Consider the following 16866-nt stretch of genomic DNA (forward strand, 5'->3'; position numbering starts at 1 on the left):
GGTTCTGATATATTGTCGTTACAAAATTTTGAGATTTCTAATAATATAAAACTGTACGCTGTTAAAGTAAATAACTTAAATTTTTTTTCACAACACGTTTATTAAGGACTTTCTTGAACATTGGATTATGTCCGTAAATGTTGGCAAAGTTATAATTTCGAACTTGATGTATACATTTCGAGTATAATATGCTAAGTACCAATACGTATTCTAATATTACCAAGCAAGTTTTGTTTTAGTAAAAATATTTTCAACTCTTCTCTATATAAGCGCGGACACTTTCTAATACTGATCGAGGGTGTTGTTCGTATGTTGTCGGTAATTTTTTTTATAATTCATCGGGTAATAAATAGCGTGGTCATTTCCAAATTGGTGCCGCTAAATTATTTGGGGCGTTACTTTATAAATCTCGTGAGAGTAGTGACTACTATATTCTGTGCCTTGAGCCAGTCATATATGACGTTTAGGGAGAACAAATTTTGTGAAAGTAGATTACTTTTGGATAGTAAGTATAATAGCGCGAAGCGCTACGAACGAGCAGTCGTTCAGCTGTATTATAGTATTGTATTTCAGCTAAATGTGTCAGTCCGCCATAATAATAAATTCCTGGCCCTTCAGTATATATTGTAGAATTTTGCAATTTAACATCAACTTTTACCCATATTGCACCTCTATTTTGGACTTTGTCGACGACATACCTACATTACCTGTACTATTTTTTATATAATAACGTGCTATAACAAATAATGCCTTTACATGTATGTACTACAGTACCTAGTGAGTTTTTAAATAGTTACAGTAGATAAACAATAGTTCGAATTTAAGTAACTACTTAAGTTCGTGTCCGCGTTATTTATCAATAGAGTCGCTAGCTAGACTTTATACTTTCTACCACCTACCTAGATCAACTTTTCTCCAATTTGTGCTTTGTTCTTTCATACTATCGATGTTGCTTGGCGTTGAATGATGACAATGTGAAAATTGAAATGTATTAGAGTTTACTGATTCATTTTTAATCATTGTTTAGTTTGAACAGAAATGTTGAAATAGTTTAATGATTATATTATTATACCGAAATTTCTTGTATCTCGTACCTAATTATGTATACTCCTTTCAAGTTAATATTAAAATTGTAATCCTTATTACGACAAATTGTCTTGTAATATTGTAATGGAACACTGACAACTATAGTTACTTAATATTGAAATTGTATTCAAGTATTACAAAACAGTGAGGTCCTGAACACGTTGTAAAATTCAAGTTAGATTGGTTTTATAGTCATATTCAACGTAGGTTATCAATCTGAAATTCTCTCATAATTATAAAATAAACGGTGTTTTCTGCTGTATTTTTTTTATTATTAAATTTAGGTAGCGTACCTAAGTAAGATTTTTATTTGAATACAGTAGTCCAAAACAGATTATTGGCGGTAAGGTGGCCATTATGTCACCAAGCAAGCAGGTTATTGACAACTAAATAAATAATCACTATTCTAATCTTATGTCTAGTAAAACTGATTAGTACCACCCCTATCACCTACAGCTATAAAAATTGAACTACGACCTATTCTCAGATCTACCAAATATATGGAATATTTGGTAGATCTGAGAATACGTACAAAATTTTCTTAAAAATCAGTCAGTCCGTTTCAGAGGACTTCGGTAACAAACACTACGCGATATTTTTATATGTGAGACTAGGTAACCCAGAAAATGAAATTGATTATTTTTTAATATCGCTATTAAATTGGTATACCTACTTATTTAATTTTGTCATTTGACAAACGTGCTTGGGAATAGTTGTTCATGCACGGGATTTTCATTTAATGTTAGACAGACCATATAAGTAAACAATGTAAAGAAAAATACTATTATAAAAAATAAATGTGTATATTGTATGATATGGACGGTAGGGAAAAATATTAATACAAAAAAACTTGACGTTCATAAGCGGTTTGTCCGCTTGTGAATGTCCTACATGAATAAATGATTTTTGGATTGTATGTATTTTGAGTGCCGAATCATAAAAGTGTAAAATAGAAACTGTCCATAAAATAAAAAAATACACCCTTATCATTTAGTGTTATCACTAATAATTAATAATAATTTACGACCTATTCTCAGGCCTAATGAATATATACACAAAATTTCATTATAATCGGACAAGACGAGCCTTTAATTACATAGATAAAATCTATGTAATTAAAGGCTCGTCTTGTTCAACCAATCCCTCGAATGCGGCCACGGTGCTAGTTTTAAAATATTTTTTTATAGTAATTTTAATTACTTTTTTAATTTTATAAAAGCAATATGGTAATTTTTATGGAAACAGTGAATACATGATATAGGTGCTTTATTATCATCATCAATCACTGCTGTTCGGTACGACGTTTATGAAGAAAACCCGACGCTTCTTGTCTGCGACGCTATGAACCTGACAGTACCTATAATAAATTGTAAAGTATTGATAAAGAATTGTTTAATAAAAGGAAATTACGTGATAGACAATGATTAGTGTTAAAATTTAAATTCTAGGACTCGTGAGTCCAGTTGCAAATAGTGTGGGATTTATGAAAGTATAATAAAATGCTTGATTTTCGAATGAATGAATAACAATTAAACAAGTACATATATATAAAACAATAAACAAGGACATAATACATCGCCTAATCGCTATCACGTGGCTGCCTATGAACCTGCATGTTTGTTCCTGAAACATAAATGAATAATCGGAATCAAAAACGTTCCTTTTTTTAATATGTAAAAAATCTTTAAAAGACCATCACCCCGCTGGAGGGAGGACGAAGTGGTGTGTGGTATTTTTACCCATCAAAAATACACGGTTTACCTACGAGCGCCTATTCCGGAGCCAAGGGTTTCGCATGTTCAATCCCGACAATAAAAATGTTCCTTAAAATCATAAGATTCTATAGTACAGTAATTGTCTTGTAATGACATAAAACAATATTTTTAATATAGTACGATATCTATAGAATTTATTTTGAAGGACACTTTTCACAATAACTTGTAGTTGGGAATAAAGACAACAGTTATAACCATAAAGTATTACAGAACCATAGAGCTTGTTTTGTACATACTGTCAATGTCATGGCAATTGTGCTCTGTGCTTTTATGATTTTGACATTTTATGATCTCTGATATTTACAAAATGCGTATTGTGACTTAAATTTTAAATAATTTACCTTCCATTCTTTCGTTTAAGATTGAACATATTGTGATTCGTAACTTATATCAGTTTGCTTTAGCTTATATTAAATATGAATGCCCCGCCAACCTTCGAATCATTCCTTTTATACGATGGAGAGAAAAAGTTTGTATCTGTTTATTTTGTTCAGAAGATATTTGTAATTATTTAATAATTATCTATTTTTATTCCGTAATTCACCAGGGTTCAAAAAGAAGAAGACACTAAAGTCACAAATGCTGCCATATTCACGGTTAACAAGGAAGACCATACTCTTGGAAATATGATCAGACAGTAAGGCCGGTTATGTTTCTATAACACCATCTCCTATAAAGAAAGTTTAATGTCACTGAAGGACCTACACCTACATGCATTTGTTTTATTAATTTCCATAGGTTGAAAGTTGACGTTGCTATGAATTGCTTTATACTAATTAAGATGATTATGCTTCCTACTATTATTGTGACGATTAACTGCTGTTATATGATAGGAATAGATGAAATAATGTGTAAAAAGTAGGTAATTTAAATTGTATCCTTTCTTATTAAAATAATAGGCAGTTTTATTATGACATAATAAGTAATTTCATTAAATTCAGCCGAACACCTGACATATAATGTAGAAAAGAATATAATTCTGTGAATCACACGATACTGATTTGCATATCTAGTATGTGATTTGCTGTAATGTTCTAAATGTAAGTGTTGTATTGGCTAATAAAGATTATTATTATAGGTAAATAATAACATCAATTTTTTTAGTCAATTGCTGAAGGATCCAAAGGTGCTGTTTGCAGGATACAAGGTTCCTCATCCCCTTGAGCATAAATTTGTATTGCGCATCCAAACAACATCCGATTACACTCCACAAGATGCCTTTATGAATGCCATCACAGATCTTACATCTGAGCTCTCTTTGTTTGAGGAAAGATTCAAGGTAATTTATTTCTTCATAAATTTAAAATTACACTGAATAATTTTGTTTGCTATATGGAATACAAACTACTCACCCCGGCTTTGCATGGGTACATATATATTATATATATAAACCTTCCTTTTGAATCACTCTCTACTAAATAAACCACTTCAAAATCTGTTGCATTGTTTTAAAGATTTAAGCATACATAGTGACAGACAGACAGCAACAGCGACTTTATCCTATGTAATGATGATAATATGGCAATAGCTACACAGAAAGGTGATTCAATTGATATTAGAACTATTTATTTGACAAAGGACTGTTTAATAATAAATAAAATTAAACTTTTATTTTTTACAATTCTTAAAATATCTTGATACTTCCTACTACTTTGTATTATATACTATTTTGAAAGGCTTGGACATGTTTTTCTTTTATTAAATTTATATGATGTATATATTACCCAGATTAATGCAAATAGTCAAGCTCATGACAACAAATGTTATATAAATGTCATACAAATGTCTTTATTATGGGCAGATCATACCAACATATATTGGATGGTAAGGTTGTGTGTAGTATATTCAATGTTCACCAATATCAACGTGATATGGTGAAGCGTAAGATATAATCAATGTGATTAAATCTTAGGGATATTTGCAGTGCATAATGTGTAAGTAATCCTAAACTGACCTAATAGTTGTAATGTCAAGCATTTATATCTTAGAGTGATGGAATATCCATAGCAGACCAACATTTTAAACCTGGGTTTCAGATTCAAGATAAGATATTCGTAAACAATACTACATATTTATATATTACTAGCTGTCCCGGCAAACATTGTTTTGCCATATAAATTAATACCCCTATAAAAAAATAGGGGTTGGTGATAGAAGGATGAAAATTTAGGGTTGTATGTATTTTTTAATGACACATAATAAAAAATAAAAAAAATATTTCCATTTAATATAAATGTGAATATGCATATAAAATTTCATAAAAATCGGTCAAGCCACTTCAGAGGAGTATGGTAAATAACATTGTGACACGAGAATTTTATTTAAAACTAAAATATTTATATTGTTTCAGGAAGCAATTAAGGAGAAAAAAGATGGATTGGATTAGAAAGATTTATAATTATGAGAATTAGTTTTAAATTAATTTTTACTAAGGTTTAATTCAATATAAAATAAGGTTAAAAAGTTAATTTTGCTTTTGATTCAATAAAACCTTAATCCCTTATTAAATATAATAATAAAATATGAACAAAGGATTTCCTATAGACAATATTTTAGCATTTTGTTACATTTATAAGGACAATATCTCTTTGGTTGGTTCAGTATATTGAAATTGATTAAATTTTATTTATGCATTGCATAAATATATAAAATACCATCACATGGTATACCTATATATGTACATACATAGCTGAAGATTTTTATGTCAGTTGTGGACAGTACTGTATAAATTTTTCTGTTGTACTTTTTAACTTTTTTTAAACAATTCAAAAAGTTTTAGATTTATCTTCAAACATTCCCACCATTAAGTCCCCACTTTCTATTTACTTCTTGGCACATGGATTTATGTTTACTAAATTCTCTACCCGTTACTGTTGCCATTAGAACAATTGCTAAATTGTTAATAAATAAAACAATAAAATTGTCAACTAGATTTATTGCTTATAAAAAGATTATTTTGGTGTTTATGTTTTCATCAGATTATCGCCATAAAATAACATTCAAATGGTATGGTATTAAAACATGATTGTGATGGAAATTGATTTGTGCTTTAAAAAAGATATTCTCAGTTTACATTATATCCAGATAATGCAAATGAAAAAAGTTTATAAAAATTAAACCATTCACCAAATAACTGTAAAAATATGTATGTCATGCAAATATAAATTTATAAATGTAAAAGATCAATCTTACTTATTTACACAATTTGTCTATGGTATTAACTAGTAAACAATTATACCATTCTCATGGTAAACAATAATAAATAATACCCAACTAAAAATAGTAACAACAACAACGGTAACATTTTAAATTAAATGTTTTAATAAATATTAAAATGTCTCCTCTTCATCACAGTTCTCTGTTGCGTGGCCGAATACTGGAAAAAACAAAGTATATCGTTATTATTATTTCTTATGTAAATGTATAGGATGTATAGGACTAAAACTATGTTACAAGCAAAATATATACTATCGGACCAGGCCGCCGTACCGGTATAAATCAGCGTCATATACCGGTTTATCTATCGTGCTTTTAACTCATTCCAATATACATACACAAAATTTCATCTAAGTCGATTCAGCTATTTGGAAATATATAAAATATAAGAGGTTTGTATGAACTTTAAAAAGCATAGAGTGATTAAATTCTACTTTCAAGAATCATATTTACTATTAATATAGCTCAGTATTGCCGTTTTGTCTGATAAAACTCAGCTGTAGTCAACAGCATTAGTCCTAGCATATAGTCCCAAAAAAACAATATTGGACAGGTAATCTTACTAACATTATAAATGCGTAGTTTGTGAATGTGGATAATTGGATGGATGTTAGTAACTCTGACGCAAAATACTGAAATTTAATTAAATTCCAATAATATAGCTCATACCTCAGAATAACACATAGGCTATATTTCACACGGGTGAAACGCTTTATAAACAGACTGCATGAAAAGAATCCCATCAAAGTATATAATAACATAAAACATTACAACAGGTAAATTTAACTCTGCTTTTAACTACAATCAACCTTAAGAATGAACAGTAAGTAGTAATTATTATAATAGGTGAACATAATAAGTAAATATACATATTGAAATAAAACATAAATTAAAACAATTTTATGTAATTATATTTGTAAAACAGGTTTTAAACCAAGGACAAAAATTTCAAGTAGAGTAAAATGTATATTTACCTTCACATATATCGCAGTAGGGACGAGGTGGCGGCGGTACCCGCTTGGAAGTAAGTGCTGGCGCTGGTGGGTCCGGATCGGCCGATTGCCTAGGACAATCTTCCGTGTCGTGGGCGTCAAATACATCACAAATGTCGCAAAACAGACGCGGCGCCGGACGAGACTTGCGCCCATTGCTGTTTTGGTCATATTTTATTAGTTCTATACCAGTACTGTAATGCTACTTACTACTATGTTTAGAGAAGTAATAAATCCCGTTACTTTATTTATTCATTAATAGCTGAGGCAAGTGCCTTGATCACAAAAAGGACTTTAGAGTAGTTAAAAATATTAAGATAGTAGATATTCTTTTTACTCCAGTATTATTAATATAGTATTAGCTTTATATATAAATATAGTGAAATATAATAAGTCATTTATAGGGAACTACTCACAACGCTGGTGTATCACTCACTGTAGTTCCCCCTTCTAATGCTAGAACTTTTGCCATTAACTGCTCATTCTTACGCTGCATGTCCACGATCACAGAATTTAAAAAGCTTACTTGTCCATCAATCATTTCCTTTTCTTCCGCAGATCTGTTCATAATATTACAATTAAAATATTACAAAATTTTCTATTGTACTAGGATAGAACTCAAAGTTAATGGAAGGTAACGTATTTTTTATGATACACGACAGGAAGGTATTATTAGTACAGTAGGTATTAATGTATGCCAATATAAAATAAAGTAATATAAACAAAGTTAAGTACTTTTGTGATGCATTGTCGCCTTGGCCTAATATTCCCATAGCATTATTGTCGTTATTGTCTCGTATGCCAATATTTGCAGCAATATCTTTTTTTAAAAGCGCCTTCTCCCGCTCCATTATTTCAATTTTAACCTTATGATTCTGTAAAGAGTTGAAAAATGAAAGTGCCATATAAAATCTGGATAAAAAAATTACAATTACATAAAATAGTGGACATAAGTTTCTCCATATATATACTTTTTCAAGGTTCATCTGCTAAAATTAGGAAAGAAATGAAGTGAGATAAGTAGCTTACCTTGACTTCCTGTTGTAATTTAGAAACAAGTTCATCCTTTAATTTTAATTCTTGCATTTTCTTTTCGATATCCGCTTTAAAATTATTGATAGCAGCTTCGCTACGCGCTAAAGATTCTGCGCTAGATTTTTTGGCATCTTGTAATTCTGTAGTCAACTTTTCCAATCTAATATCTTTTTCGGCGTCGGAACTCTGATGAATATTTATTAAGTCTAATTTTTGTGATAATTCTAATATTTTAGACTCCTTCTGAGAAAGTTTTTTATGGAGTTCAGTTTGCTGTTCAACCTCAATTCTCAATTTTTCTTTCGATTCCGTTAATTGTTTTTCGTAGTCACTTAATTTGTTTTTGAGATCATTCTTCATATGCTTGCTTTCTTTTTTGTATTCCTCGTACTGAGATTGTAACTGTTTATTTAAATCTTCGTAGTTTGATTTTTGCCCATTGTTAATATCGGAAAGTTGTTTTATATCTTGTTCTGATTTGACTAATTGTTGCTGTAATTCTGCCACTTTTTCTTTAGTTTGCTGAAGTTCCTCTAATTGTTTCTCTTCTTCCGCCATTTTATTTTGTTGAGTTTTAATAATTATATTCAATGATTCTAATTCATTTTTATGCTTTTCATGAACTTTAGTAATGTCATCTCGAAGTTGTTTAATAACTTGTTCTGATTCGTTTGCGCCTAAATGTAAAGATTCATTAAGTTTCTGAAGTTCTGATTCTTTACTATTTATCACTTCATCTTTATTTGATATTTCTTGTTTAATTTTAGTTACTTCTTCTTCTAATAATTTTATTTTAGCTACTTCCATTTTAATTTGGTCATTTTGAGATTTCAGTAGAATATCTTTGTCTTCTAAACTTTTCTTCAAATCATTACAAATATTGACATTTTCTACTAATTTATTACTAATATCATTATGTTCTTCTTTATATTTATTTAAATCTACCGAAATATCATTATATTTTGTTTCTACTAAAGCTTTATCTTGAAGCAAAGTGGCCATTTCTTTTCTTAATGTATCTAACTGAGTTAAGTGCTCTTTTAATACGGATTCTTCAGCAGAAGAATTCGCTATAAGTGCATCGTACTTTTGCTTTACCGTTGAGGCTTCTAATAATGCGGTATTTAATTTTTCTTCAATCAATTTCTTGTTTTCGTTAACTTTAGTTATTTCATTGTTAACCTGGGATATTTGGCGGTCCTTTTCAGCAACAATTTCTACATTTGATTTTAAATCAACTTCAAGCATTTCCAATTTCAGAGTAAGTTCTTTAATATTATTTTGTTTTTCATCCAGCAGTACTTTTAGTCTGTTTTCTTCTATCTTGTGATTATCTAATTCCTTGCTCACGCCTGTTAACTGATTTCGAACTTCAGAAACTTCCTTTTCATGTTGATTTCTCTGTATATTTAATTGCGACGTCATATCGTCCAGTATTTTTTGCAAAGAGTCTTCATGTTTTCTGGCTTCTTCCAACTTATTATTAAGATCGTTCTGTGCCTCAGTAAGTTGATCTACTTTTTCCATTAACTTTACTTCAGAACTTACTCCTTCTGATTTTAATACTGCTATTTCTTCTTTATATTTATCTATATCAATTTCAAGTTTTTTACGCGTAGATTCAAATTCAATATTTAACTCTTGCTCCTTTACTTTAAATGCTTCAATTTCTGTCTTAAGTGTAGTATTTTCGTCTAGTAGTTTATCATTGTTGGACTCTATTTCCTTTAAACGATTGCTTAATTCACATAGCCTATTTTCATATTCTTTAATCTTATTTTCTGCTTCTTTAAGTGTCTCAATATTGTCATTAACCGACTGCGTTAACTGACCACGTTCTAGAGAGAAATCTTCTTGTACTTTAAATAACTTTTGTTTAAGTTCCTGTTCCGTCCTACCGTAATTATTAGTTGCTTCTCTGAATTTATCTTTCAATTCTTGGACTTCCTTTTCACTCTCTTTAAGATGCTGAGAAAGCTTATTAAACTGTTCATTAGAATCAGTAGCCTGTCCAGTAAGATTTAGATATTCAGATTCAACTTTTTCTTTTAAATCATTGCACTTTTCTATAACATCATCGAGTTCTCTTGTTCCTTCTCCAATAGCTAGTTCCATAACTGATATTTTGGCTTTGAGGTCATTATTCAATTGATTTAAATCATTAACGGCTTGTTTCAATTTTTCGTTTTCTTCTTTTAGAGCCTTTAATTCATCTACATTTGTAATAAATTGGGAATTAAGGGTGTCAAATTCAATTTTACTTTGGTCTAAAGCCTGGTTATGGTTTTCAATTTCTTTCATAAGCTGTTCTATTTTTGTATTTCGGTTGTCAATTTCTTTTTTATGTTCTTCTGCAATTTTACTATGCTTGATATTAAAATTTGCAGTAGTTTGTTCGAAGTCATCTTTCAGTTTTAAAATTTCTTTGTCCCTTTCATGAATAGTTTGCTTATACTCAATTATTATTTTTTCAGTGGAATTGTTAGAAGCACTACTTTCAGTCAATAATCTTTCGTAATCTTTTGTTTTGGCATTTAAATTTTGCTGTAATTCAATGATGTCCATTTTACTTCGTTCATTTTGTTGTGATACATCGCTCAATAAACTTTCATATTCATTAACTTTGCTAGAATACTCTTCCTTTACACGAACAATTTCCTCTTGTAAAGACACACAAATAGTTTCTTGCTTTTTCTTAGCACTTTCCAATTGTTCCAGATCTAATACTTTGGCACTTAACTCCATCTTTAGTTTTGTGATTTCTTTATTTAGATTTACTTCATGTTCTTTACTTGTACCCAAAACTGAAATAAACATAGAAAATTGTTAAGTGATATTCATTGTAAAGTAGAGACAAACAATTTGAAGCAACTATTTGTTTATTACCTTTATTTAACTCCAGGGTTTTATCATCGACAGTGGCTTGAAGCTGACTTAATTTTGTATTTAAATCTATTATAGTCTGACTGTTTTCTTTATTCAGTCTCTCCAAATTTTGTTTTTCAGTTTCTAATTTAGATTCAGCCAATTGCAAATTAGCTGATAATACTGAAATCTGTGTATCAAATTCTGTTTGTGCAATTGCAATTTTTGTTTTAGCATCATTAAGAGCTCTTTCAGATTCTGCTTTGACTCGAGCTAGCTCATCAGACATACTTTTGCCTAGTGAATCTTTCTCATTTTCTTTTTCTTTGAGAAGAGCGTACGCTTCATCTAATAGTTTTTGTAATTCTGACGATAAAGCTGAAATAAATGTCAAGTAGTTAATATTGACTAAAGGTTTTGAAGAAATTTTAAGTATTCACTTCACCATCTATAAGATCTACTTTTATACCATTACCTATGGTAATGGAATTCCTAATATTAATTGTTTCAAAATTTTTGTTGTATCGAAATGTTATAAGTTCGTAACATTAACAATAACGTAGCGCATTTAAAACAGATTTCATAAAATATTACTTTGGGCTGCAGAGAGCTCTTCCTTATGTTGTTCTGAAATCGCTGCAGCTTCAGCACTGCGTTGATCTTCCAGGGCTTGCAGAGCTGCAGCTGTCGTGTCAGCGCGTGATGCCTGTAGAGCTGCTTCCGCCTCCAATTCACGAATGCGATGGATGTGTGATGCTTTTTCTTGCTAATATTGAAGTAGTTTTAATTTAATATACATTACTATTTTTATTAAATGAATTTTAATTAATAAATACTATGGGACACAGTGACCTAGATACATCACCCCACCTTACTATTTTCCTATTGTTATTTAGTATATAATATCATTATTTCTATGTACATATTGTCAGTTTATTACCATCTGTAATATACATCGTCTCGACCATTAACATCGTATTCATTCACCCGCAACAAATACCAATAGAATATTGAATGTTGTCGTAAAGTAATAACAATTATGCATGTTACTTATAATTATATACAATAGAAATATTTAATTCTAATAAGTATATTAAAATGATTTTCTACCTCCATAGCTTCTTTGTATTTCTGAAAAAGAAATAAGTAATATTAGTCTATTGTATACAGCGCTAAGATTAAATAAATAAATTACAAAATTGTTTTCAAATTACATTGTAATCTTCTTTATTAATGTTTTCCTCCTCTGTTCTGAATAAGAGATCTTCAACCTTCTGTCTTTCATCTTCCAGTTGCTTATTGACCTTGTCCAGTTCAGTCTTAAGTTTTCCATTTTCAGTAGTAGTCTAGAAATTAAAATGTTATATCAGATTAATTGAGTACCTACTAAGTTTACTTCGTTGTTATGTTTATTCGAGATAAAATAAAGTAATTTTTTGCCTTGCCAAACCTAGAGAGTGTAAGTAACTCTAATAAAATCTGGAACCATAAAAAAATTAAGTGTAATGATTTGAATTACAGCATTATATCATAAATGCATGTTGATTAAGATCCCTATATGTACGTATAAGTACATTCAGGGATCTCAACATTCAACATAATTTCCCTGTAATCAACTTTCAACCTATACGCATTAATACAAATATTTGCATAGTGGTCGCGGGTTCGATTCCTCGAACCCGCGATCATCATTAGTAAGGCGTTGTTGAAAAAATAATGATAAAGTAACGATTATCATAATCTATTCATATAAATAAAATTGGAGTGTCTATTTGTAATATTAAAATAATCGTTTTATAACACATGCCTATGAATATAAATACGGTACATATACCAAAAAACCACTTTTTACAATTTTTGTATGTCTGTCTGTCGTTCTGTTTGTTCCGGCTAATTTTTAAAATGGCTAGACCTATTTAGATGGAACTTTTATGATGTAATAAGGAGAAACTTAGGCTACTTTTAGTTTAGAAAAATTCTTTTAATATAGTAAAATAAAGTTAAATTCCACGCGGACGAAGTCGCGAGAATAGCTAGTGAGTAATAAAATTATAGTCACCAACCTGTGTAGCTTCCTTCTTTAGTTGTGCTAAAGCACTTTCTGCCCTCTCTGCTTGTAACGAGACCTTGGCGACTTCAGCCCGTTCCAACTCTCTCTCACGCATCAACCGCTCTAGGTGCTGTTGCTTCTCCCGCAGTAGTTCCTGATTATATTTTAATTATATATTATCACTGAGAAAAAATAAATTATCCACACTAATATCATAAACAGCAAGTTCTTTATATATTTGTTTGTAATTACATAAACTCATAAAATATATGACTAATTAAAAAAAATACCTTTAGGAAGATAAATTATTTAGTAAGCAACATAGGCTGTACTCCACATGGATACAGCCACAAAATATATGTTGAATGTAATACTTTATCTTTTACAATTACCACCACTATCATAACAGCCCATTGACGTTCTACTGCAATACAATTCTCGAATAGCGAGCTATTCTTTGTTCTTTAAAGCTCTACTTCTTGGACATAATACAGATTAAAAACCGTTTCAGACAGTGCTCGCTTTGGAACGTTGAATTCATCTGATAAATACACGATAACTATGAACTAGTACCTATGTACCGTCATATTTAACGAATGAAGTAATTATGTTCACAATATTTCTCGTATTGGTAATTTTATTTATAATTTTAACTACTTTTCAGGTTCAAATAGTGCACAAGCTTACTTTCTATATGTACTGAGTTATGCGTCAGTGGGACGTAAATGAGTTGTTAATATAATGTTTTTTATTTATAATTATTTTAGAATAATGTTCCACAATGTACCAATGTATCTCTACGTCCTATTAATATAGTTGAATGGGTTTTAGCACGAATAATTTCATGGTATTTACACCTCTCTACATATAGTCTAGATTGTACTAGCAGTGGTCACGTCATTATTATTGGTGTTAAAACCTATTTAACTAATTTAATATTATGTATTAAATTCGACTTTAAAAATAAGTATCTCTACATTACTAATCATAATCTATAATACTAATAGTTATTTGATGGCCATTACTGCCTGTGTCTCCGTTATAGTTGTCTTCTGCTACGTAGGTGTGGTATTCTTCTTAGTTGTATTCACAGCAGAAAGAAAATATTTTTGGCACTGTTTTTTATATAATATAGTAGTGTTCTGATTTTTCCACTTCACACAAATAAATTACAATAAACGAATATAAAGAACAAATCAACGAAAATATAAATCAAACAAATAAATAAATTTATACTGTCGTTTCAGACCATCCAGAAATGCATGGAAATATACACACATTTCATCCAAATAAGGTGACAAACAGACGAATAATATATAAGAATTTTATATAGGTCTTAGGATGTAGTGTTCAATCTTATTTATACATGTTCACGCCACAAACGAATTCATATAAACGGACATTAAACAAAATCAGTCAACAGTATGATATATACAGATGAATGTCTATTTTATTCTCTACAGGAATTTATACTGTCATATAACTTCATTTTCAAACGTTTACTGTAGCCTTTAAGCACTTGGAATTCCAAAGGTGTAGGTACAAAGACATTTTCTCCACAACTATTATGGTGAATGGGTTATTTATCAACGATGTTTATCATCGTAGAAGCGAAGTCTATAGGTTCAAATTCAATACAATAAAATTTAATATGAGATGTATATAATTATATACTTTATAGCCACGATAGAATCATGTGATACTTTGATTACATGTGATACGTATCTGGGTTGTACACGACTGTCAGTCGTAAAATACTAACAACTTCTACTATGCAAAGAAAAAGCAAGAGATAAAACAAGAGGCATAACACCATAGTACTAAATAGTGGTTACGGCAGCATATGAGAGGTCTCACAAAGTAACTATGCCTACGCAGGCCGGCAGTATCATGAACCTACGCTTTACTACTCTCGTATATATTGACCTTCCTAATTACTACATTATTAATTTGGGTTCAACGAATGTTCGATACTATGTATATGACAAGGACAAATTAACCATTATTTACAAATACCAGTGGTATTTGGAAAAATAATAGTTAATATGTTCTTTGGCTGCAAACCGTTTGAATAAAACAAACTCATTTTAAGTGAAATATATTCAGGCAAACAGCTCTAAAATCGATTAAACCAAAGGGCTGATATTTTCGAGAATAAAGTCACAGATTTTATAATAATTATTTTCGGTTTTGTTGTTTTTTTAATATTAATTCCATGTACAGACACTGATCAGTTAATTTTTTATTATGTGTATAGATTATTTATCAACATACATAATTTCAATGTGATATCTATATCCACAGCCTGTGTAACAGTGAAATAGACGTAACTTCTAGCTTACGTAAGTGGTAAGTGGTTAATGGACTATTAGGTATCTGTGGTATTAACCGGAAGTACTTCGTTAGGGCACTGAAACTTTTAATGCCCATATACACTAGTAATGTCTGTGCCATGCAGTATTATGGACCTTGATGGGTTTAAAATCCTAAATTTGGCCTCAGCCCCACCCTATATGACGATTGCATCGTAGAATGAACTGCGACGCTACCACAACAATGAAATAAAATATTTTTTTACAGAAAACATACAAATCTCGTTATGCTAAAATATGTTTGTTTTTTCATACTACTGAGAATGAAAATAAAAACAAGTCTGATGGAAAGTGATAACCAATTGATGATTTTTACATATAATGATATGTCATTCCTTGGGTTGCATATAAACAATCTACAATACTTGTAGATTGTTTATACAAAGCAATACTCATTAATTTGTCTATCCTCTAGATAACTAAATTACCGGTCATGAACTATGGTTTACTATTTTTTAAAACTCCCATATCCATTATCCCACTGTAAGTAGTAGTAGTAATTTAATAGTATTAAGGTCTTGGTTGGATGGTAGAAAGTCAGGTTAACGCAGGTTGCACACACTCTTCTCGGCTTAGTAATTTTTTATTCATTCTTTGTTTATCTTTACCGAGAACTCACTCGAATCTCAATGCCCTCATTTTTAGCGAATATTAAGTGGAATTTTGTCATACGCGGAAATGTCTCCTGTATATAAAGATTGTTTTATTTTATCACTAGAAGACAGGTTCTATTCAACTCATGGTTAATGTGACAAGATGCTAAAGTATTTAGATATGCGTGAGTGGGAACATACACTTATTTATTTTTATACTTCACCCACACACGCCAAATAAGTAAATTACTTACGATGACAAATACCAGATAGAGCCATTTTATTGACTTATCATAGTAATGAATTCAATCCTAAATTTACATTTAATTTTGTTCAGAGTGATTACTGTTATCGCAGAATTAGTCCAATTAGAGGCCGTAGTAAACCAATACTGATGCTATTTTTTTCGTTTTATTTTTTTTCTTCTACATGTTGGATTTGGGAATCTAATAAGAATAAGAAATATGTCTACTGTTAATCAAATTTTGTAAAAAAAATTACTAGGTATTCTTTAACACAACAGATATGTCCAGGTAAAATAAAGTCGATATCTACTCTATTCATATACTTGTATAGATATGTAATCGTATTAAGTCTGGGAACTAGGCATGTACTATTAAAATATTTATACTGTTAGCTAGTAAGGTACTAGACGCGATCGATCGACTTGGCGCAGTAAGTATTGGCTTTGAACTTAACTATGGTGGGAGGGAGCGCAATGCACTTTGCCCCTGTCTACAGCGCGAAGGTAATCCTATTTATTTAATTTGGAAGGGTGGCATTTTTTTATGTATAAAGCAACGGCAAAAGGCCTTCAGTATGAAATTCGCGTATACTATTATATTAATGCAGTATTTCATTCTTTTCATTTCACCTTTCTAT

At 30.3% G+C, this 16866-nt stretch overlaps 2 protein-coding genes across 14 annotated transcripts in view; one reads left to right on the forward strand and one right to left on the reverse strand.

Annotated features, from left to right (window-relative positions):
* The first annotated feature begins 3129 nt into the window (after window positions 1-3129).
* Window positions 3130-5329, forward strand: LOC131850716 (DNA-directed RNA polymerase II subunit RPB11). Its single transcript, XM_059201053.1, has 4 exons — window positions 3130-3330; window positions 3409-3498; window positions 3966-4140; window positions 5212-5329. The coding sequence occupies exons 1-4, from the start codon at window positions 3278-3280 to the stop codon at window positions 5245-5247; spliced, it is 354 nt and encodes a 117-aa protein (XP_059057036.1). The 5' UTR covers window positions 3130-3277; the 3' UTR covers window positions 5248-5329.
* A 425-nt stretch (window positions 5330-5754) lies between these two features.
* The window catches only part of LOC131850710 (restin homolog), a 52327-nt gene continuing 41215 nt past the window's right edge, over window positions 5755-16866 (reverse strand). For 7 of the 13 annotated variants that reach the window (XM_059201036.1, XM_059201035.1, XM_059201034.1 and 4 more), the window contains 10 exons: window positions 13033-13173; window positions 12184-12315; window positions 12080-12100; window positions 11564-11735; window positions 10991-11347; window positions 8099-10908; window positions 7805-7944; window positions 7486-7629; window positions 7052-7227; window positions 5756-6237 (listed from right to left, as the gene is read on the reverse strand). In XM_059201036.1, the coding sequence (XP_059057019.1) occupies window positions 6191-6237; window positions 7052-7227; window positions 7486-7629; window positions 7805-7944; window positions 8099-10908; window positions 10991-11347; window positions 11564-11735; window positions 12080-12100; window positions 12184-12315; window positions 13033-13173 (4140 nt within the window). In that variant the 3' untranslated portion in view covers window positions 5756-6190. Of the gene's footprint in view, window positions 6238-7051; window positions 7228-7485; window positions 7630-7804; window positions 7945-8098; window positions 10909-10990; window positions 11348-11563; window positions 11736-12079; window positions 12101-12183; window positions 12316-13032; window positions 13174-16866 lie in introns of all 13 variants that reach the window. The other 6 variants (XM_059201037.1, XM_059201031.1, XM_059201033.1 and 3 more) reach the window with 3 other exon arrangements.

Source organism: Achroia grisella, unplaced genomic scaffold, assembly GCF_030625045.1.
Source record: "Achroia grisella isolate CSIRO2021 unplaced genomic scaffold, CSIRO_AGI_Agris_v1 utg779, whole genome shotgun sequence".
In the NCBI taxonomy this organism is placed as follows: domain Eukaryota; kingdom Metazoa; phylum Arthropoda; class Insecta; order Lepidoptera; family Pyralidae; genus Achroia; species Achroia grisella.

Bases quoted from the DNA above. Each gene is read 5' to 3' on its own strand.
- LOC131850716 (XM_059201053.1), top strand. From the start codon at position 3,278: ATGAATGCCCCGCCAACCTTCGAATCATTCCTTTTATACGATGGAGAG. The intron at 3,331-3,408 runs GTTTGTATCTGT...GTAATTCACCAG, and splicing joins TTATACGATGGAGAGAAAAA to GGTTCAAAAAGAAGAAGACA. The intron at 4,141-5,211 runs GTAATTTATTTC...ATATTGTTTCAG, and splicing joins TGTTTGAGGAAAGATTCAAG to GAAGCAATTAAGGAGAAAAA.